The 23,754-nt window shown below is 34.0% G+C and overlaps 3 protein-coding genes across 3 annotated transcripts; all 3 read left to right on the plus strand.

The window, feature by feature from the left end:
• The first annotated feature begins 5,772 nt into the window (after positions 1–5,772).
• On the plus strand, positions 5,773–6,833 carry Olfr1029 (olfactory receptor 1029). Its single transcript, NM_001011852.2, has one exon. It carries the CDS (start codon positions 5,805–5,807, stop codon positions 6,777–6,779), a length of 975 nt encoding a protein of 324 aa, NP_001011852.2. The 5' UTR covers positions 5,773–5,804; the 3' UTR covers positions 6,780–6,833.
• A 3,038-nt stretch (positions 6,834–9,871) lies between these two features.
• Positions 9,872–15,358, plus strand: Olfr1030 (olfactory receptor 1030). The gene is made up of 2 exons (NM_146588.2): positions 9,872–9,899; positions 14,397–15,358. Exon 2 carries the CDS (start codon positions 14,402–14,404, stop codon positions 15,356–15,358), a length of 957 nt encoding a protein of 318 aa, NP_666799.1. The 5' UTR covers positions 9,872–9,899; positions 14,397–14,401.
• Positions 15,359–22,378: 7,020 nt separating this feature from the next.
• Positions 22,379–23,389, plus strand: Olfr1031 (olfactory receptor 1031). Its single transcript, NM_001011759.2, has one exon. It carries the CDS (start codon positions 22,379–22,381, stop codon positions 23,387–23,389), a length of 1,011 nt encoding a protein of 336 aa, NP_001011759.1.
• Positions 23,390–23,754: the final 365 nt, after the last annotated feature.

A 23,754-nucleotide genomic window follows, 5' to 3' on the forward strand; every position in this document is an offset into this window, starting at 1 on the left:
TCCATTTGGCTAGAAATTTCATAAATTCATTCTTTTTAATAGCTGAGTAGTACTCCATTGTGTATATGTACCACATTTTCTGTATCCATTCCTCTGTTGAGGGGCATCTGGGTTCTTTCCAGCTTCTGGCTATTATAAATAAGGCTGCTATGAACATAGTGGAGCATGTGTCCTTCTTACCAGTTGGGGCATCTTCTGGATATATGCCCAGGAGAGGCATTGCTGGATCCTCCGGTAGTACTATGTCCAATTTTCTGAGGAACCGCCAGACTGATTTCCAGAGTGGTTGTACAAGCCTGCAATCCCACCAACAATGGAGGAGTGTTCCTCTTTCTCCACATCCACGCCAGCATCTGCTGTCACCTGAATTTTTGATCATGTGATTTTTTTCTTTCAGTTTGTTTATATAGTGGATCATGTTAATGGATTTTCATATATTAAACCAACCTTGCTCCCTGGGATGAAGCCTATTTGGTCATGGTGAATGGTGGTTTGATATGTTCTTGGATTTGGTTTACTAGAATTTTATTGAGTATTTTTGTGTCGATATTCATAAGCAAGATTCGTTCGAAGTTCTCCTTTTGGTTGTTTCCTTTGTGGTTTAGGTATTAGAGCAATTGTGGCTTCATAGAACAAATTATTATTCCTTCTGTTTCTATTTTGTGGAATAGTTTGAGGAAAATTCGTATCAGGTCTTCTTTGAAGGGCAGGTAGAAATGAGTACCAAATCCATCTGGCTCTGGGCTCTTTTTTTTTTTTTTTTGGTTGGGAGGTTTTTAATGACTTCTATTTCCTTGTCTGATCTGTTCCTGTGTAGATTGTTTACCCGCTCTTGATTTAACTTTGGTATATGGCTCTTGTCTAGAAAACCATCCATTTCATCTAGATTTTCCAGCTTTGTTGAATATAGACATTTATAGTAGTATCTGATAATTTTTTAAAATTTCTTCTGTTTCTGTTGTTATATATATCCTTTCATTTCTCAATTTATCAATTTGAATACTGCCTCTTAGCTCTTTAGTTAGTTTGGCTAGCGGTTTGTCTATCTTGTTGATTCTTTCAAAGAACCAGCTTTTGGTTTTGCTGATTCTTTGTATTGTTTTCTTTGTTTCTATTTGGTTAATTTCTGCCCTGAGTTTGACTATTTCCTGCCTTCTACTCCTCTTGGGTGTGTTTGCTTCTTTTTTGTTCTAGGGCTCTCAGGTATGCTGTTAAGTTGTTAGGGTAAGATCTCTGCCATTTCTTTACTTAGTGCTATGCACATTCCTCCTAGCACTGATTTCGTTGTGTCCCATAGGTTTGAGTATGATGTGTCAGTATTTTCACTAAATTCCAGGAAGTCTTTAATTTCTTTCTTTATTTCTTCCCTGACCCAGTTATCATTGAGTAAAGAGTTGTTCAGTTCCCACATATATGTGGACTTTCTCTAGTTTTTGCTGTTATTGAAGACCAGCCTTAGGCCATGGTGCTCTGATAGGATGCATGGTACTTTTTCAATCTTCTTGTATCTGTTGAGGGTTTTGTGGCCAATTATATGGTTGATTTTGAAGAAGGTACCATAAGGTGCTGAGAAGAAGGTATATTCTTTTCTTTTAGAGTGAAATGTTCTGTCATTGTCACTTGTGAGTAAAAAGTTTCATTCTTCGCATTTATTAATTTCTTTTTATTTCCTTATTGAGTATTTTAAGTGATAGTAATATGTTGAGAAGAGGGAAGGTAGCAATTTCTCATTCCTTATCACAGTGTGTCTTAGTCAGGGTTTCTATTCCTGCACAAACATCATGACCAAGAAGCAAATTGGGGAGGAAAGGGTTTATTCGGCTTACATTTCCATAATGCTGTTGATCACCAAAGGATGCAGGACTGGAACTCAAGCAGGTCAGAAAGCAGGAACTAATGCAGAAGCCATGGAGATATGTTCTTTACTGGCTTGCTTCACCTGGCTTGCTCAGCCTGCTCTCTTATAGAACCAAGACTACTATCCCAGAGATGGTCCCACCCACAAGGGGCCTTTCCCCCTTGATCACTAATTGAGAAAATGCCTTACAGTTGGATCTCGTGGAGGCGTTTCCTTCACTTGAAGCTCCTTTCTCTGTGATAACTCCATTTGTCTCAAGTTGACACAAAACTAGCCAGTACACAGTGTGTACATATATAGACAAGTACGCATTTAAAATCACTTTATTTTATATATTTATCATGCATGATATATTGTACTGAAACAAGACAATTTTCTACAAATAGAAAATTTCATATACACTGAAGTGCACAGATAATATTGCTCACCTGCCTGGTACTTACAAGTCCTTAGTTTTCCTCTTAGTATTAGGTCCTTTGTTCCACTAACTTTTTATGAATATATACACACACACACACACACACACACACACACACACACGTGCATGCTCACATTTGTGTGTGTGTAACCTTCCTAGATTTTCATCCTTTCAGATACACTTCATTTTCAATAAATGTAGATAGTAAAATAGAATTTCCCCATGTATCATTAGGCCTATGATCAATGATTTTAGTTGACAAGAAATTTGTTAACATATTTTGTCTATTTGTGATGAGAATGAATTCAGAATAGTTACAGTATTATAGAACATCTATTAAAGAATGCTATTTAATTTTTTATTAAACTATGTAACTACTAAAGATAGTTACATATCTTTCATTCCTATACTAAGGAATGAAATCTCCCTGTACATAAAGCCAAGTCAATGTCTCCTCACATTATTTCAGTTAGTAAGGTCAATAATCACCAGGGACCCTAGGAAAGTGAATTCATCTTAACCAATACTAAAGATATAATGGAAACCTCTTAATGACACAATGCATTTTTCCTTCTTAGAATTCCTGCCCCTAGCTAAATCTTTACAATTATCTATGAAGTCTTGTTGAGTCTGAGCCCCTTTCAGAGTACTGACTAAGAAAAGTATGTCTTTTCCTTACTATCCTTTCATATCTTTTTATTGTAGATACTATATAGAGGATAAGAATGCTTTTTCTGTTATTGCAGGGTTTCTCACTTTTTCTGTAGAGCTCTGCTCCCTAATCTATGGCTGCTTGTGCACCAAGTGGCTAACCTGCATGTTAGATTAACTAAAAGGGCATGATTTTTCTCTAAATCTTTTTATTCTTTTTTCCAGGTAGCTACTGGGATTTATACCTTGTCTGCCCTAGGGATTTTTTGTCAAACTTTCATAAAATTGATATCAAGCTTCCATTTGTGTCTATTCTTCTATGCTTTAATTAATGAGATTAAAAAGCACAAGGGAAGTCCCCCATTTCCCTGGTACCATATGGAAACTTCTGTGGGACTCCCCAGTGTTTCCAGTTGCACAATCAAGTTTACCAATTGTCTTGAAAAATTACTAAAAATTAGATGTGTTTGTACATTAGGAGATATATGTTTTGTAGAATTGTATTAGTTGACAACTTTTATTTAATTTAAATGTTAGAATTATATTTTTATATTCATTATATTATACATGGAGGCTAATGTCTCCATAAATACATGGAAATGTATTCATTCTTTTTTTGCTCCTCAATTGTCCTTTTCTTTCATGTGTTGGCAGATAAATTACATGTTGTCAAATTCCATTCCTATTATGTTGTCCATAAAAGATTAATTCTATACATCTAAGCCTAACACATTAAACCAGTGGTTTTCAACCTGTAAGTTGCAAATCCCTTGGGGGAGAACAATCCTTTCACAGAGGTCACATATCTGATATTCTGTATATGATACTATGATTCATTGCAATAGCAAAATTTATGAAGAAGCAGCAAAAATACTTTATGGTTAGGGGCCATCACAGCATGAGGAACTATATTAAATTTGGAGTCATAATTTTAGGAAGATTAAGAACTACTACATTAAATTAATTCTACTACAACTCTATGCATAATCTTTTCAAACAGTCATAATTTAACTCAGCTAATTTTGTAATTTAATAACTTAGCTCCAGCTATTTTTAAAAATGCTTGTAAAGCACACACTTCAGCTTGAGAGAAATCTCAAAAACCTCAAAGTCCATGAATTATGTAATAATGCTATATCATAATTAAATATTCAACTCATCTTCATAAAAGAAATACTGATTTATCATATTAAAAACTCCCTTAAGTATCAATTCTTTTTTTTTTCTTTTAAAATTTGTTGTACTTATTACTATTTGTTGATTAAATAAAATAAATGAAGCTATCCTGAGATTAACATATACAGAATATGATCCCAGAGAAGTATCAATTCTTAAGCAACTGAAACAATTGGTTCAGGGTGATTACAAGAAGATATAATTCCATTGCTTAAATCCCTAGGTTATGATGCGTGACTATCCATACCAATTACTATCTTTCCTTAATTAATTCTTTGGGGTATGTCAAGCGATAATTTTGGAGATAAAAGCTCAAGGTTATAACTTATATAGAGAAAATTTTCTGAAGCTTTTTGCTTGGTTTGCTAGTGTCTCAGAGAAAATTTTCCTGGGCAAGGTAGGAATGAAATTATGACATTTATATTCACACTTTTGATTTTATATCATTTTGGATATTTACTACTAGCAATTAGTTATCAGTAAAGTAGTGCTAATCTTAGTCGAGTGTAATATTTTGTTGAAATAATTATATACTGGGCATTTAGATGAGTCATAAAAAACTAAAATTGCATTGGAATTATGCATTTTAATAACCACCTACTACACAAGTAATATTTTAACTATTCACAAATAAAATTATATACTAAATAATTATGCTGGAAGAAACACTAGAATTACTCAACACACTAATATTTTATAATTTCTGTTGAAAAAGTATACACATATGCACTTCTTTTAATGCCCATAAAATATCCCTATCATGATATCACAAATGAAAAATCAAATTAGAATTTTATTGTTTTATATATAAAAATCTAATGTAGAAATTTAAACATCTTATCATTATGTGATTGGAAGAGATTATTATTTATGTGGCAAATATTTTTGGTCTAGCCTATGTTTATAAGATAAATGTCTAGAGTTCAATCAATTTTCCTACAAATGAAGTGACTTCTTCCTTCCATATGGAAAATTCCATCAAAGAACAAAATATTTCAGTTTTCAATTTGCTATCATGAAATAGCTGTGAATTTTATTGAGTACTAAGCTTACCAAGAAAAACATTGCTCATAGAATATTTAGGTTGTAATTATTTCCATATTGTATATAAAATCACCAAGACATCCAGGAGTTTTTCCAAATGACATTAATTCCTACTTCTATGAAATTATACTTAAATTTACTCATAAACAAGAGGATAAATTATTCTGAATGTTCATGGTACAGCATTTAACAGGACTATCTTCTTACCATTATAATGCTAGTAAAAAACCTGGATGTGATTACATAGGTGTATAGACTGTCCTGAAAACATGAAATTAATGAGACTGATTAGATTAATATATGAGGGAGGTATGTACAAAATAACTCACAAAGAAACTTAAACTATATTAGTGTTTATAAAACAGATAGATTGGGAAGCAAAAGAAGTTCAGAGACACAGGACAGATGTAGCAACGATTTACTCATAGATATATGATTGATATAGGATTCATTATATACAAACATATATCCAGAAGAATGAAAAGCAAAGTAAAAGGGGAATTTGTAGAACTATGAAGAGGATTATTATATAATTTGTTTTAGATGTCATGTTTTAAGAAAACATGATTTTAAGAAAAACATGATTTTTATCATTATTTTTTATCTCCATAACTACCATGTTTCTGCAGCTTGAAACACAGACCCAGATCTCAGGAGATGCCCCACACAAACAGCACTAAAATCACAGAATTCATTTTACTGGGGCTCACAGATCGCCCAGAACTCCAGCCTCTCCTCTTTGTCCTGTTTCTGTTTATTTACCTTGTCACCGTCTTAGGCAACATGGGCTTGATGGCTCTGATTAGACTGGATTCCCGCCTTCACAAGCCTATGTACTTCTTCCTCAGTAACTTGGCATTTGTGGATCTGTGTTATACCTCAACAGCCACCCCACAGATGTTGACCAATTTCTTATCAGAAAAGAAGACAATTTCCTTCATTGGCTGCTTTATCCAGTGCTACCTTTTCATTGCACTTCTCCTTACAGAGTTTTATATGCTGGCAGCCATGGCCTATGACCGCTATGTGGCCATATGCAACCCTCTGCGTTACAGTGTGAAAATGTCCAGGCGAGTCTGCATCTGCTTGGCCATGTGTCCTTATATCTATGGCTTCTCAGATGGACTATTCCAAGCCATCTTGACCTTCAGTATGACCTTCTGTAAATCCAATGTCATCAACCACTTCTACTGTGCTGACCCACCACTTATTAAGCTATCTTGCTCTGATACTTACAAAAAAGAACATGCCATGTTAATATCAGCTGGTTTTAATCTCTCCAACTCCCTTACAATCATCCTGGTGTCCTATGCCTTCATTATTGCTGCCATCTTAAGGATCAAATCAGCTGAAGGAAGACGCAAGGCATTCTCTACTTGTGGTTCCCACATGATGGCTGTCACATTGTTTTATGGGACACTCTTCTGCATGTATGTAAGACCACCCACTGACAAGACTGTTGAAGAATCCAAAATAATAGCTGTCTTCTACACCTTTGTAAGTCCTCTGCTGAATCCATTGATCTACAGTCTGAGGAATAAAGATGTAAAGCAGGCCTTGAAAACAATACTCAGGCAAAACGTCATCAGGACAGCATTGATGCGTCCACCTTCCAACAAACTGCACCAATAATTTCCTGAGAAATTTATTTGTGTTTTGATGAGTTTTTCATATTCCCTATGGCCATATCCTAATAATATGTTCTCTGTGTTGAAATAAATCATCTGGCCTAATGTTTGTCCTATTTTACAGCCTGTACTTCATGGACCAATAATAGTTAATATTCACAGTCAGTTTGATTAGATTGAAAACCACCTAGGAGTTATATCTCTTTCTCTGTTGTATAGATACATCTAGAGATGTTAACCTGAGGAAACGTGTACTTGTTGAAAGTACACCTAACCATCTCCTTACCTGGTGTCATGAACTGCATGAAAATGAACAGAGGAAGGCACATTCAACTTATGCTTCCTGAGTGTGATCATACGGTGACAAATGTACCTCTCTCCTGCCTCTATATCTTCCTACTTCAATGACTAAATCTGTTTTTAAATAATGTCTGAAATAATTCCTCCTTCTCTTATGTTACTTTTGTGAGATGTTTTCTCATAGCAAAGAGCACAGCAATTGATGCCAACTAGTAGCATAGATATCACTGCAGCACATATTAAAACACTGAATCTCATTCCTCCTCAGATCTGTGTGTTCATATCCATGTTGTAGACAGGTCCCTAGATTAATCAGCAGATCATATTTGAAAAGGGATTATTCAAGGTAAATACTTCTGAATGCTAGCCTTCTGCCTGTATCCCTGCTGTGAACTTGTTTAAAGGAGTCAACAGGATATATTGGTTCTCTGAGAAATACCATTCAGTTATAAAATCTTTCAGTCTTTTTGCTGAAGGATTTTTGAGAAATAATGTTGCATCTGTACTACTCCACCTACTTACAAGTTAAAACGAGAAAATGCATCCTGATAGTGATTTTTGTTGCTCACTGATGTGCCTCTGTGGAGAAGGAGTTGTGCAAGTAGCATGAAACTGAGCGGTCATACTTTTGTATATGTAAAACTGTGGGTCCAGGATTCCATGTTTTGTAAGCCTGCCGTCTATTAAGACTCAGGTTGGGAGATCACATTTACTGTCATCTTCACCTGACAGTTTAGAAGATGTTGGTCCGAGAGTAATGGCTAAAACCAGAAAGGGGAACACAAAAAACAAAACAAACAAACAACAAACAAAAAAACCCAGGAGGCAGTAAGCCGTAGCAGACAGTGAGGCTATTGCATTGACTGGTCATTTCCTTACTAACTCCTCTTAGAATAGTAACGTTTGTTTTATTCTTCATAACCCATGGCAGTGAGGATTTTTTGTAAACAAAAATAAAGCATTTTTTTTTTGGCAGTACAAAATATCAAAGCTTCAGGATCAGATGAATAAATCGAGCAATCCAGATCTTTCTCTCAGAATGTTTTATTGCCTAGGGAGCTGAATATATCAACAGCCCTATTTCACCATAAAAATAAGATAAACCATATGGTCTTCATGTAATCTTCTTCCAGTTCTATATTAAGTAATGATTCCTTAAGATAAGTACATGTTTTGTTATTGTTCATCTAGATTGACCTTGGATACTTAATTTTATAATTCACATAGTCCCATAGAAGAAAACAGAATTTCTTATAAATATTTTGTAAAGTTCTCCAGCACTCAAGTTAAGATTATACATGCAAATCAGTGTTCAACATAATTCAGAACTTTAAGTTCATGTTATGTCTTATGTCATATTGTTTGGTCCATAATTGTTTGTTGCAAGAATACTTTCTAGTACACGTAAATGTAAGTTTCTGCTTCGTCCTGAAGATTAGTCTGTCTTAGTGACTTTAGTATGTTTATTTATTTTATAGATTCTATAATATTTTCATATATCATCTGTAAGTAAAACTGTTTAATTTCCTTCCATTTCATTCATTTATTCTTTACTTGTTGAACGTCCTTATCCTGGAAGGACAACTTTGTGAAGAGGTAGATGAATGTCTATCCTTGTGCCCCATTACTGGGGATAATTTATATATGCCTAGTGTATGGAGTTGGCTACATATTTGTAATTTTCATTCTTTATTTTTACTGTATACCATATATTACATTAACAAGGGCATTGTCATTTAAGTATTTATTTTATATTGAGAATACTTTACTTTTTTTTTTTGGCTCTTTCAAGACAGGGTTTCTCTGTGTAGCCCTGACTGTCCTAGAACTCACTCTATAGACCAGGCTGGCCTCGAACTCAGAAATCGGCCTGCCTCTGCCTCCCAAGTGCTGGGATTACATCTCTCCTGCATTTTACCATTTGTCATTCTTTCTTTTGTCCATTAGTTCTCATTTAGACTTCAGAACACTATTCATCGATGTAATGTAAGTATGAGTTCATAATACACACACAGATGTATGCTCACACACACATACACATTGTGTATATACGCATATACACATATATACACATATGACATTACCTATTGCTTCTTTGCTGACACACCTCATCCTTCATAAGTTTAGAAATTTGGAACCAAATTGATAAATTCATGATTATTCTCATTTTTTTTATTTTATGAAGAATTTGTCGATATAATTTATTTCCTTGACAGAAAATCAAATCTGAATATATTACTTATTAATACTTGCTGTCTTGAAATCTTGCTGAAAAATGTTAATATGCTTAGGAGGTGTCTATACTGTAAAAACTTGTTTTCTATTAATTTTATTAAGTTTAATTATATGATATTGGTGGTCTAATAAATCATTACAACAATAAAATTATTAGTTTTGCAGTATGACTACTTAGTTTTTTTCATAATTATGAAATTTACAGTACAAAATTCCAGCTTTGAAAGAATCATAAAAAAAATCAAAGTCCATGAATTATGTCAAAACATTATGCCACTACTAATTGTTCAAACTATTTTCTTGTAAGAAATAGTGATTCATAACAAAATATCCTCTGAGAGTCAATTTTAAACACATGAAATACATAGCTCGAGATGAATACAAGGTGATGCAATTCCATTGCTCAAATCCCATGGTTCTATTGAATATGTGTCTAAACCAATTACTATGTTTCTTTAATTATTTCTTTGGGGTCTGTTAAAAATACTTTGGGAATAAGCTCACTAAGTTACAAATAGGGCATAAATCATTTTAAGCTGTTCCTTGGTTGGAACTCTACTGTTTCTGTGAGAAGTTTTCCTGAATTCAGGTAGGAGTGAATATCATGACCTTTGTATTTCTATTTTATTTTTGTTTCAGTTTGAATAGTCATCGTGAGGAATCAATGTCAACAAAACTTATTGAACAGTAGTCTAAGGTTTTATCTTGCTGACACAAGTGAGTATGTGTGTGTTACTTAGGTTGCTTACTGAAAAATATTAATATTTTATTGAAACTATATGTTTGTGATAACCACTCTTGTTGCCAAATTGTATTTCAATATTTAAATAATTAGTTCAAAAATTAATGCCACATGAAAGAAATAAATTGTTCATTGCACTGATATTATCAGAATATGTTTCTGGAAAGTTCTTTAATACCTACAAAGCACTGTCATCAAAAATTAATGGGAAAGAAGAGGAACGATGGGAATAAGGGAGGGCTTAAAGGGAGGAAAGAGAATGGAAGAATGAAATAATTATATTGCAATCTTAAAAATAAAATATTTCATAAGAATCAAAGAAAAGAAAGATACATTATTTTGAAATTTATTCTTTCTTGGAAATTTTAAATATTATAGGTATTTAAAAATTTACCTGTAAATTATTGAAGAGAGAACATTGGGATCAATGTTAATGTATCTAATAAGTACACTAGAAAATATGAGTTTAGAACTGGTAGATTCAAAATTGAAAGGTAGGTTTGGTAGAAATTGCAGGTACTTTTAAAACTGCTCAATATCTGACACTGAACAGGTGCTAACTCCAAATACCATGAAGAGAATGTGACTCTGCCATAGGAGATGTTATTATGATATAAGTGAATTCTTGAAAGAGTTTCACTAACAACATAGAGGATTATATGACTCTCCATTTTCAAATGTGCCCTAGAAATCACAGTCATTCATTGTTACATGGTAACATATCGTGTCGTCTTATTTGAGAAGCATGACAGTGGAAAACTAGGAGAGAATGGATTTCAAATTTGAATGGATTTCAATCCATGATGGTAAAGCATACAGGAACAGTGTACACTCCCAGGAGGTTTATAGGAACCAAAACTATCTGGCTTATACATCTCTATTCTTATTTTCTACCTTACATTATCATTTTTTAAAAGATTATATATATATATATATATATATATATATATATATAGCCTGTCATTGTCTGCAGACACATCAGAAGAGGGTGTCTGATCCCATGAAAGATAGTTGTGAGTCACCATGTGGTTGCTAGAAATTTAACACAGGGCCTTTAGAAGAGCAGACAGTGCTCTTAACGACCAAGCCATCTGTCTTCTGTATATTTCTATGCTCAGCCAGTTAGTTAGGTGCCCAATGACTAGACTTCTAATTAATAAACTATTATTTCTTTTTTCCTCTATCCCTTTCCTTAACGAAAATTTCTAGTATTCTCCCACTTCATCCAATTTATATGACAAAATCACAGCTTTTGTGCAAGAAATTATATGGTCATGGACTAGTGACTTAAGAGCTACTCTGCTACAATGAAATTTTCATATAGACCAGTTCCAAGGAAGATGATATGTACATTTCAACTAGTAGTATTTCAGATGCCAACAAAACCTGTAGATCTGATTTTATAGATATAATTATGTTTTTGATTATTGTTGATTGTGATGTTTGTCTTTCTAATTAGTAGGATGAAAACTAGTCACTCAAAATTTCACCCATATATTCACAATGCATAATGACTTACAACAGTCTTTTCTATTTAAAAGCAATCTGTACAATTTTCCAAATACGGCAATTAATTTTATTTTCCTATAGAATATAAACATATGAAAATTAAATTATCTATTTTTTATATTTTCAATCTAGATAGAAGTAAGTTAACATTATAGAGCATGTAAAATTTTGTGATGGGCTACACTTTTATTTGATTTCATAAACAATATATGTGTTTCAAAACTTTATCAGTATTCATGTTGACAACTAGTTGCTAAATTTTAGATAGATTATCAATGTCATAAGGAAAGGGCTATTTATAGGGATGTCTGCTGTCTATGGTTTTCTATCATGATATCTTTTTAATACTTGTAGTAAACATTGAATAGCTTCTATTTCAATTGAAAGTTTCCAGTGAAATATAGTAAAATGGCCATTCTACCAAAGAATCTATAGATTCAATGCAATCCCCATCAAAATCCCAACACAATTCTTCAAAGACAGGGAATGTCTCCATATGAAATGTTCAAATTTCTTAAGTATTCTTCTACTCTTGTGCACTAGACAATGCTTAAAAATGCCTCAAACCTCAGATCAGCCCCCATTATTCCTCAATGTCTATCCTTATTTTAAACACAAATATCTACTTAGATAAAGTGTATACTACTCATCTATGACAATAAACGAAAATTTTCTACACCCTCTTTGTATGACATCAACCACCCTTTTTCAAAGCAAGCCCCATTATTGGTTATGTTGGGGTTTTTTTTGTTTGTTTGTTTGTTTGTTTTCTTCTTTAGTACTTGTGTTCTAGTTCACAGTCATTTGTGTATTAGGTTATTTTAATTAAGTATGCAGCATTCTGAGAGCACCATCAACATAATTTGTACTATTGTTTGATTCAGCTATCATGAACAGCTTATATATTTAAAATATACAGCTGGTGAGTTTGGCACTATATGCAATTACTGTATCATAGTAGAACAAGTCTGCATATTTCTATTGTATGACTTGAGTGAGGACAGATTGAAATATAAAAATAATTTCTAAGAATATTTTGATAGAGTTTGCTGAAAATAATGCATTCTAATTTTTAAAACCATATCCTCATAGTATATTAGAACTTGGGACTCCCATTAGCATAAAGTAAGGATTCCACCACATAGTCAGAGTAACTGCTTTTACACAGAAACTATTCTTTAGCTCATTTCAGTTGATTCTTATGCCCCCACCTTGCTTACTGTGATTGATTGAATAAATAACTATGATAACCAATTGAATTTTCTCTTCTATACCATCTATTTTTAAAACTTTAAATACGCTAAATATAACACCAAAATCCATAATTAAAATACACTATAGAGGTTTGTTGTTGTATTTATTCACTAGAGAAGATACTGACGATATTATCTGAAAATGCAATTTGTTAATTTCAAAAGCACATCCTGCCCTCTGTACTAACAATAATTATAGCTCCTTTCATTATTTTTTGCTTTACTATTTAAAAGACAGTTGGACTTATTCTCCATGCAATTAGAAAGCTTAAAGTCAAATTTCTGCTCACTACAAAAACATATTGCCAAATTTTGTCATGTGTGGTGAAACATGTGATTGGAGGGAACAAATGAAAAAGTAAATTTATAAAGAAGTGAACATGTAACTTAATTATTGGTGTTTAAATTTTCCTTTCTGTGTGTGATACCGACTGCTGTATGAAAACCCTTTACTTAGTAACTCATATAGATCTTTGTTATCCCCAGTTTTTAAATTCATCATTTTGTATTTCAACAGAGAGATTATATTATGAAGCACTAAGATTATAATAGAAAAATTAATCCTGGCAGAACTTGGTTCTGGTATCTTTAATTCTGTGCTTTCTTGCTTTCTTTCTTTTTGACACAAGGGAATCAAGTTTTCCAAAGTAAGGCTTCTAGATATACATACAGTGTGAGTCACTGGTAAATCCCTCCTAATTTATTAAGAAGGAGACTACGGTTTCATAACAAACTATAGTGTGCACTTGGAAGTTTATCCCAGTTAGTCCTATTACTGGACCATGATTACCTCCTTCACCTCACAGCAATTTGGTGACGTGTGATCCTGTCTGGGTGGGCATGATCTGTACCTGTGCTGCCAGGTCATTAGGAATATGCGTGATATACTTAAGAATGCCAACCTAGGCTGAGGAGATAGCTCAGTGGGTAAAATACCTGCCTTAACCACCTTACCACATGTATGTGGAAAATTTGTTCCCTAGAATCCATTTAAATTGGTTGTGATAATATGTGTCTGTAAACTTCAGTGTTCCAATGTTGATATGGGAAGCAGACACACAATAGAATTCTGAGAAGCAAATTTGTCAGATTATTTAATAACAAGAGATGCTGAAACCTTGCCCCAAATGATATGGAAGGCAAGGACATGGACACACACACACCCATACACACACACCCATACATACAAAAAACAAAAGATTGTTTTGGGTTTTTTGTTGTTGTTGTTGTTGTTGTTGTTGTTTTTTTTTTTTTTTTTTTTTTTTTTTTTTTTTTTTTTTTTTGTCGAGACAGGGTTTCTCTGTATAGCCCTGGCTATCCTGGAACTCACTTTGTAGACCAGGCTGGCCTCAAACTAAGAAATCTGCCTGCCTCTGCCTCCTGAGTGCTAGGATAAAAGGCATGTGCCACCACACCCGGAGTGGTTTTTGTTTTTTTGTAGATTTGAAAATCCAGTGTACTAGCTCTGATATTCTCAGACCTTAGCTATATTTGTATGTGGATAAATAATAAGAGAGTGCTAGGGAAAAAGAGAGAAAATGTCTAACATGCATCTCATTTACCTTTCTTTAACTCATCTAAGTGAACATGCTGGCACCTAAGAAAATGGTCAGAGGCAATTACTCCATGGTGACTGAATTTATTCTCTTGGGATTAACTGATCGTCCAGAGCTGCAGCCTTTGCTTTTTGTGCTCTTCCTGGTGATCTATCTGATCACTGTGGGAGGGAATCTTGGCATGATGGTGTTGATCAGGATAGATTCCCGCCTGCATACCCCAATGTACTACTTTCTTGCCAGTTTGTCATGTTTGGATTTGTGCTATTCTACCAATGTGACTCCCAAGATGCTGGTGAACTTTTTATCAGAGAAGAAAACCATTTCATATGCTGCGTGTTTAGTCCAGTGTTATTTTTTCATTGCTATGGTGATTACTGAATATTACATGCTAGCTGTGATGGCCTATGACAGGTATATGGCCATCTGTAACCCTTTGCTTTACAGTAGCAAGATGTCCAAAGGTGTATGTGTGCGTCTGATTGCTGGTCCCTATATCTATGGCTTCCTTAGTGGCCTGATGGAAACCATGTGGACATATCGCTTGACCTTCTGTGGCTCCAATATCATCAACCACTTCTACTGCGCTGACCCTCCACTCATCAGACTCTCCTGCTCTGACACATTCATTAAGGAAACATCAATGTTTGTAGTAGCAGGATTTAACCTCTCCAACTCCCTGTTCATAATCCTCATTTCCTACCTGTTCATTCTCATTGCCATCTTGAGGATGCGTTCTGCTGAAGGTAGGCGCAAAGCCTTTTCCACCTGTGGATCTCATCTGGTGGCAGTGACTGTGTTTTATGGGACGCTATTCTGCATGTATGTTAGACCTCCCACAGATAAATCAGTGGAGCAGTCCAAAATTATTGCTGTGTTCTATACTTTCGTAAGTCCCATGTTGAACCCCATCATTTATAGTCTGAGGAATAAGGATGTGAAACATGCTTTTTGGAAGCTGGTCAGAAGAAATGTGCTTTCAAAGTAAAACCATCCTGTCTTTATAAATCAAATAAAAGTTTTGTTTATGAAAATGACATTCAATTTTTTGTAGAAATTCACTTTATACACAAGATGAAAATTCATTTTCTTTTATTCAACGTATATAATATAAAGGTATAAAAGATAAATAGTTTGCATACTGTGAGGAAGTAAAATGCATGTGTAAATGTGTGAGACTATTAATCTTTTGTTATACACTTTTACAGTCATGTCTTTATATATTAGTTTTACACTATAAAATTATACATTTCTTACAGTAAAATATCCAGTTTTAGTATAAACCTAAAAGAGAAAGAGTGTACTAATTCTGCCCTCCAGCTTCATCTTCGATTTGTAACACACAGACTATTAGCAGTATTCAACTCTTTTAGAAAAAGGAATTATACATACACAAATAAGTGTAGACATAAAATTGTCAGAACACATTTTGAAGGGCAAAGCTGATTTCTTGCAAGAGTGTCACTGTTGTATATTACAAGATTATTGGTAGTTGTACTGCGATTGCAGTATATCACAGGACTCTCAGTAGGTGTGCTTATTAATCTCACTCACCACCTTCAGTGTTGATGCCTTCCATTTCCTTACTTCCTCCTACTTGTAAGAATCACTTTCAGTCAAACACTTCTCTGCCAAAGCAGCACACTGGAGCCATCATGTGGGTGTGAAGTACTTACCCCATGTCCTCTGTAAGACCTAAATTTGTTTTTAAACTGCTGAGCAACCTTTTCAGATGCTATGTATTAACTCTAGATCCAGACACTCGAGAAGCCTTTCCACAAAGCAATATGGATATATTGTGGCTTTATAAACTTTTTTTTTGGTAGAATTTACTAGTGATACTTAACATTCATAGAGCCAAAAATCTTTGACACATTTCCTTCCTTATTTTTCTAATAATCTATCAGTTTCAGAATGAACCAAATATTTGATATTTGTACCATAGTTTAAATACGACTCACTATTTTTCTGTACCACGAATAGAACAATTTATCGTTTTAGAATGAGACATCTCCCTTCTTTTGTAAGTGTTTATTATGTTAAAGAATCCAATATTTTTCTCTTAAGTTATTTTTTGGTAAATTTGCTGTGCTGTGGGTAAACAACTATCACCAGTGTTTACTAAGTCTTTATGGGTATGAATTGCACCTAGTATCAAGAGAGTGAAAACTAGGAGTCTTGAAATAGTTTATATTGTAGAAATTCTAACATTATAAGGAGAATAAAAGCAGGTGATATAATTTGCTAGGTGTTATAATACAAAAAATGCCCAAGTGCTTATGTAGTGGAAGAAGTGTTAATTCCTTCTCAATATACTAAAGTCAACTCTTTGGCCAAGGCAAAAAATTGCTGTGTTTCACCAGGCAGGTATTGGGCCATCAATTTGGAACTGCATTTGTTGGTTTGGATATTAACAGAAAAGAGAAGCCCACAAAATGTCCTTATTCTGCTCATTAGAAATATTCTTTCTTCTTTATTTTTCAAAGTTTTCTGTTCAGTGCTACACAAAAGTGACATTTTCAGTTTACTCATTCTATATTAAGCCATACAATTATTTATGGCAAGGGATATAACTCAAATAGCTCTACTTTGATTGTCATATTTTAATACATCCTTTTAAAAATGGATTTTACAATATTTACTAGTTTGGTTGATTCTCCTTAAAAACTTATAGATACTGCTATCTAAACTGACGTTTAATTTTGTAAAGCCAGTCACTTTATTATTCCTATTTTTTCAGATCTCAGGGTTTATGCATGCTCTATATTGCATTGTGAAGACACAGATGATGGTACATATAATATTATAAGCATAATATATATTTTATATCAGTTGCTTTATGAACTGATGTGAAAACGTTTGCACATATACATACATGCTCCTATGAAGAAGAGAAAGAATGTACATTTTAAAAGTCATCACATCCGTTTATTTGCATGTGGCAGCAGCAAATCCCAGGAGCTTGTTTTTTTTCCTTCATCACATTAGTGAATCACACTCTCATGGCTGCTTGCTTTCGAACGTGCTTCATATGTATCTGGCTGCCAGTAAATGCATTGCAAATTGAATCATGTCGTAGCCTAGTTGGGGTTTTTGCTGTTGTTGTTGTTTGTTTTGTTTTTGAGAACCATGGAGAAAATCAATGTGTTTTGTCACAGTGTGAATTCTCAGACCAAATGAAACTAGATTTTAATATAGACCACATTGTCATCCAGAATGTTCTGAGGAGTATATACAGGGACATATTTCACCAGAAATACAGGGCTTTTTCTACACTGTAGGCCAGATATTTTGTTGGATGTTTAATACTACCTAATAAATATGAGGAAGTAATATAATCTCAATGAAAGAATCATTAGCAAAACTGAAATAGTATCTGTTTTATGTGTTTTTAATTAATTAATTAATTTATTTACATCCTCAGTACCCCCTCCACAGGGTTCTCCCCCAACTCTACTTCACCCCTGAAAAGTGCCCTGCCCTGGGTGTCTCCCCACCCTGAGGCATCAAACCTCAGCGGGATTAGATGTATACACTTGTGCTTTTTGAGTTGCCAAATAAAAAAAGGAGGAAGAATATGATTTTTACAAAACTGAATGTGTTGGTTAATTTTATGGGCTTACTAAAAAGGAAAAATTAATCCTAAATGTAGATAGTATCATTCCATGGGCTGGGATTGCAGACTAAAAGAAAGGAGAACGTGGCTGAGAACCAGGATTCATCTTGTCCTATTTTCTGTCCATGGACACAAGGTAATCAGCTGCTTCAAACTCCTGGTACCATGCCTTGATGAACTGTATCAGCTGGAAAGTGTAAGCCACAATGAACAGTAACCACTGGAACCATAAGCCAGAATAAATTATTATTCCAGTTATTTTTGTTAAGAATTGATGGCAACAAAAAGAAGAGTAACAAGTACAAGATCTATAGCTAAAGAATCTCCACGTTGGTCTCTCACTTTTGAATAAAGAGTAACAGAAAACAAAAAAAAAAGAAATAATTTTTATTTTGTGAATAAGAATGAAAATATTTAAATCTTTTTAATATTGTCTATTTTTGAAAATATTATATTTATGTACAACCACATATGATCTTATCTGCCTCTATCTCCCACTCTAACTCTTTCCATGTTGTCTGTCAATATACTTTGTTCCATCTTCACTTGTTTCTTATGGTTACGAAGTACAGTTAAAGATGCAAATGGACAGGGCAATCCATAAAGGCATGAAAATCCTGACAGTTGCTATACCATCCAAGAAGAAAAGATGCTCTATCCCCTAAAAACAATCCACTGCCAACAGCTATTTAGTAAGGTATGGGGGGAGGGTACTGGAGATAATCTGTATCAGGATTAATTCTGAGTTTATTCTGATCATGAGTAGATCTTGTGTAGGTAGCACAGCTGTTGTGAAATCACAGTTTCTACAACCATGTTATGTCCAGGAACCAGAACTGCTCTTATTTCCATGAAATTCAAAGTGCCACTGTAGCCTTCCAGTTGATAGAAATTAATTCAGGTTTTGTGAATAAAGGAGTTTTAACCCACAACTCTTCCTGTTTTTTTTTCCTCCCAAATATAGGATGTAAATTAATTACAAGAAGACTGGTGACTGTCAGTTGGTTTAGCTTTAAAATAACCTAGGTGATAGACTATTGGAATGTTGATGAGATTATTTCTGGATTGGGTTAACTGGGGTGAGGGGACTAGCCTTAACCATGGCAAGCACTCTTTGTGGGCAAGGGTCCTACTCTAAATAAAAGGGAAGAAGCCAACAGAGCACTCAGTTCTTCTCTCTTACCCTTTTGGACTACTGACACAATATGGATAGCAACTTTCACCTTCCATACTATGAAGAAATTTCACTTGAACTGTTAGTCAAAATAAACCCTTCCTCTCTGACATTGTTTTGTCAGGCAGTGATCACAACTATAAAAAAAAAAAAAAAAAAAAAAAAAAGCTGGCAGAACCTAAACATTTGTTCTTTCAGATGTGTATTTGAGGTAAGAGAAAAAGTTAGAACAGTTTACAAGTATTTGTGAGTAAAAAGGAAAACTACTAAAGTAAATGCTTTTACATGTTTACTTTGGGAATGCAGCATCTGTAGCGGGGAATAAAATTGGGATGTGAATTTTATCATATGAAGAATGAGGTCACAATTTTCTAAAGAAGAGAAACTCACTAAAAAAAAAAATTCATTGATACCCAAATTATGGGTTATTATATTGTAAGAAGAAGTGGCTGAGTGACACCAGATGAATGTGAAATGTTCTAGGACATATCTTCTCTTAATTTGTTTGACATAAATGAGAAATAATGAACACATTTTAATCTAAGTAATGATAGGAGGAGGATGTTCTGAGTCATTTTTTTTTTCATAAATAAAGGGAAGCTAAAATTTCTGTAAGGAGAAATGATTTTGTTTCTAAGGAGGGCAGTAGTGACTAAAGGCAGGCAAGCACAATCTATCTAGCTCTTTTCAATGTCATTTTTATTCTTTTTCAAGACCTCTACTTCTCTGCTTCCACATCCAAGGAAATGCTAATAACTTGAGTTTAATACTTACCTACATTAATAGACATAGATATCTACATGGCTTTGAATCTGAAGTTACTATAGATATTTGACTGTATGTGATATTATACTGTAGAATGAATACATTAGTTGAATTGTTGAGAAAATGCAAATACTCAGAGGGAACCCCTTTCTTTTGTTTGCTTATCATACGTAAATATGTAATGTGTTTGACTCATGTTAGTGAATATTTACTCATGAAATGGAATAAACTAACACAGACCTATGTGCATTACTTTGTCAGCCAGTGCACCTAATAGCTTTTGCAATTGAAGGAAGTTGATGACCTTTTCTATAGCTCAGCTATAGAACGTAAACGGTTTTAAGATGGATATATATGATCTTTAATAAGTTTCCATCAATATTAGTGTTAAAAATTGTTAAGTATGATGTTTTTGAAGCTAAATTGCTTTACTAATCATACACACACGTACAAATATATATATATATATTAGGAATTCATAACCTCTGAAATTCAATGACTATAAAATGTATAGCACAGCCCAGGAAAACAGCAAATTAAAGAAGTTTTCTGAATTAATTGAGCTTGTTTCAAATTTCTCCACTTGATATTCATTTGTTCTTTCATTTTCCTAAACACATAACAATATAAAATAAACCAACATAAAGCTAAAATGTTCTCACACTGGTAATTTTGCAAGGAACATGTTTTCCCTCCAGTAAAGTTGGTTGCTGGATTACACAATGCCAGCTCATGCAGGACAGTGGTTGTAAGATCCTTACCAAGAAGGATCAAGTCCCTGAAGAGATGCTTCAGTTCTTTCTAACCCCCAGGTCAGAATACCTGAACTGCCTTCTGGGACTTGTAATTGGAGGGATTGATGACATCACGTTTTTTTTCTTTCTTTCTATTTTTAATGCTGTAAAGTGTCTACCATACATATATATATGCAAATATCTTCTTATTAGCATTGAAGGCCCATTTATTTTTCCTCCTTCCATCGTTCTTTAGAGGTAAGTTGTTTGAAAACAGCCAAAGTCTTCATAATTCGTTGGTGTTGTTTTGTTTTTCATAGAATACAAACATTTGTTCATAAGAGTTAACTGTGGATAGATAAGTACTATATAATCATGTATATTTTGACTTAAATATGTGTAGGAATAGTACAAAGATTCAAGGTCTGAGAATTTGTGTTTTAGATATTAAACAAATAGTCAAATGCCCCAAGTGGAAGATTCTAAATTGTAGACCAGCTGACATTATATATACAGGTCATTTCTCAAATAAATGCTGAAATAAAATTTATATCTTTATTTATATACACATGTACATTATTCATCTATCAATCTGTCATCTATCTTCTATCTACCTTTCTCTCATATATTTATAGAAAACGAGAAAACAACACAGACACACACAGACACCACAGAGAGAGAGAAAGAGAGAGGGAGAGAAGAAAGAGAGAGAGAGAGAGGCATATTTTACAGAGGAGTAATTAAAATTGCTCCACGAATTTCAATCAGTCAGATCTCAGTAGTTAAGCCAGATTGAGAACAAATGAAAAAAATGCCACTTGTTTGTTTTATATTTTGGTTTTGGTTTGCCTTTCTTCCCCCAAGAGCTATTCTTTAAGACTAGTTCTTATTTGAGAAGTAATATTAATATGATTATGGGATGAAGTTGAATGCTAACCAAGACTCTGAAATCTCAGTTTGCGATGAGTGATTGGTGGGCATCTACCTATTTTCACAACTGTAGATAAACATCCTACTAAAGTCAGTCACTTCTATATACCAATTAAGATCTAATATTTGAATAATTAGCCTTTATAACTTTTACTGAGTTAACGGAAAAAAATAAAGTTTTCCAAATCATTAATGCAGGATATTTTATATTAATTGGTAAATATAACATATAAAATATAAATGATAATTTATAAAGATAAGATGATTGTAAGCTGTTCTTTTTAACATTTATATTTACCACATAAAAGATTTTACATGATTTGGTATAAAATCGATGTTATCACACAATTTCTTATGGTCACTCCTCCTTTGAGTAAATTTATTTGGAAAATTATATTTCAGAAGTGGCAAAGTACATTTGTCTCTTTACAATGAGTGAAAAAATCTTAGAATTAGAAGTAGATATTAGGTTTATAAGTAAAATATGCAGAGCAGAAATGGAATTAGTAAGAATTTTAAATTAGACTAAGGTTTATGGTTCAAGAGAACATACAGACAAAATTTGAAAGACTAGAGTCTCAAATAGATTGAGACTCAGAAGTCAAAGTTTGTTTGCTAATGTTTAAAACATTAATTTGAAATCTACTAATAGACTGATAGGGAAGAAGGGGTGATAGACAAAGACAAAAATGCAAAAGGGGGCAATTCTTAAAAAAATGTTTAAATTGTTGCCTTCTTTATTGCTGGTCTATTCTGACATAAAATTTCTATTTTTCTTTGTAGTCCATCATGACGAGAAACTTCACCTCTGTGACTGAATTCATCCTCCTGGGTCTCACTAGCCATGTGGAGCTTCAAATTCTCTTTTTTGTGTTGTTTCTAGTGGTATATGTGGTCACAGTTGCAGGCAACCTGGGCATGATCCTGCTCATCAAGGCCAATGCCAGGCTCCACACACCCATGTACTTTTTCTTGAGCCACTTATCCTTTGTGGATATGTGCTTCTCTTCCAATGTGACCCCAAAGATGCTCCAGATTTTCCTGTCAGAGAGGAAAACTATTTCCTACTCTGCATGCTTGGTCCAATGTTACCTCTTCATTGCATTGGTCCATGTTGAATTCTACATCCTGGCTCTGATGGCCTTTGATCGTTACATGGCCATCTGCAACCCTCTGCTTTATGGTAGCAAGATGTCCCAGAGTGTATGCACATCTCTAATCACAGTGCCTTATGTGTATGGGGCACTTACTGGTCTGATGGAGACCATGTGGACTTACAACCTGGCTTTCTGTGGCCACAATGAAATCAATCACTTCTATTGTGCTGATCCACCATTGATTAAGCTGGCTTGTTCTGACACTTATCACAAAGAAACCTCCATGCTTGTTGTAGCTGGATTTAACCTCTCCTTCTCCCTGCTCATTATTCTCACTTCCTACCTGTATATCTTTCCTGCTATTCTGAGGATTAGCTCTACAGAAGGCAAGCGGAAAGCTTTCTCCACCTGTGGCTCCCATCTGACAGCTGTCATCATATTCTATGCAACTCTTTTTTTCATGTATCTCAGACCAACATCTAGAGAGTCTGTGGAACAAGGTAAAATGGTTGCTGTGTTCTATACCACTGTCATTCCCATGTTGAACCCCATGATTTACAGCCTGAGGAACAAAGATGTGAAAGAAGCAATAAGCAAGGAACTGTCACACAAAAAAATGTATTTTTCTGAAAAAAGGAATTCAATTTTCTTTTGCACTCGTGGAACTTTTTGTAGGAATTATCATTGTTTTCTAAAGTTGTAGAAACAGTACTGACAAGAACTTAAAGTGTGACAAGACAAAAGAGGGCAGGGGATTACATGAGTCTAATTCTTTTCTGAAATGGAAACTCATTAAATTTTGGTTATAAAATTTCCTATGCCCGCATTTGCCTCTCTTTCTAGTCAAATTTTATTTAATGCTCTTTTTACTTTCTGCACAGGGATCCTGTGTTTTTCACCCCCTTTACATCTGTGACTACTGCTGGAAGATAAATTCTGTTAGAATTCATAGGTATCATTTATCTTTCAGCACCAGTCATTTGCTTTCTCTTTCGTATATTACTTATTATATTTAAGACATTGGCTTTTTGGTCATAAGTAATGCTATTTAATTCTAAGACAGTGCAT

The sequence above is a fragment of the Mus musculus genome, chromosome 2 (genome assembly GCF_000001635.26).
Source record: "Mus musculus strain C57BL/6J chromosome 2, GRCm38.p6 C57BL/6J".
NCBI lineage: Eukaryota > Metazoa > Chordata > Mammalia > Rodentia > Muridae > Mus > Mus musculus.

Coding starts and splice junctions, on each gene's coding strand:
- Olfr1029 (NM_001011852.2), top strand. CDS start 5,805: ATGCCCCACACAAACAGCACTAAAATCACAGAATTCATTTTACTGGGG.
- Olfr1030 (NM_146588.2), top strand. CDS start 14,402: ATGCTGGCACCTAAGAAAATGGTCAGAGGCAATTACTCCATGGTGACT.
- Olfr1031 (NM_001011759.2), top strand. CDS start 22,379: ATGACGAGAAACTTCACCTCTGTGACTGAATTCATCCTCCTGGGTCTC.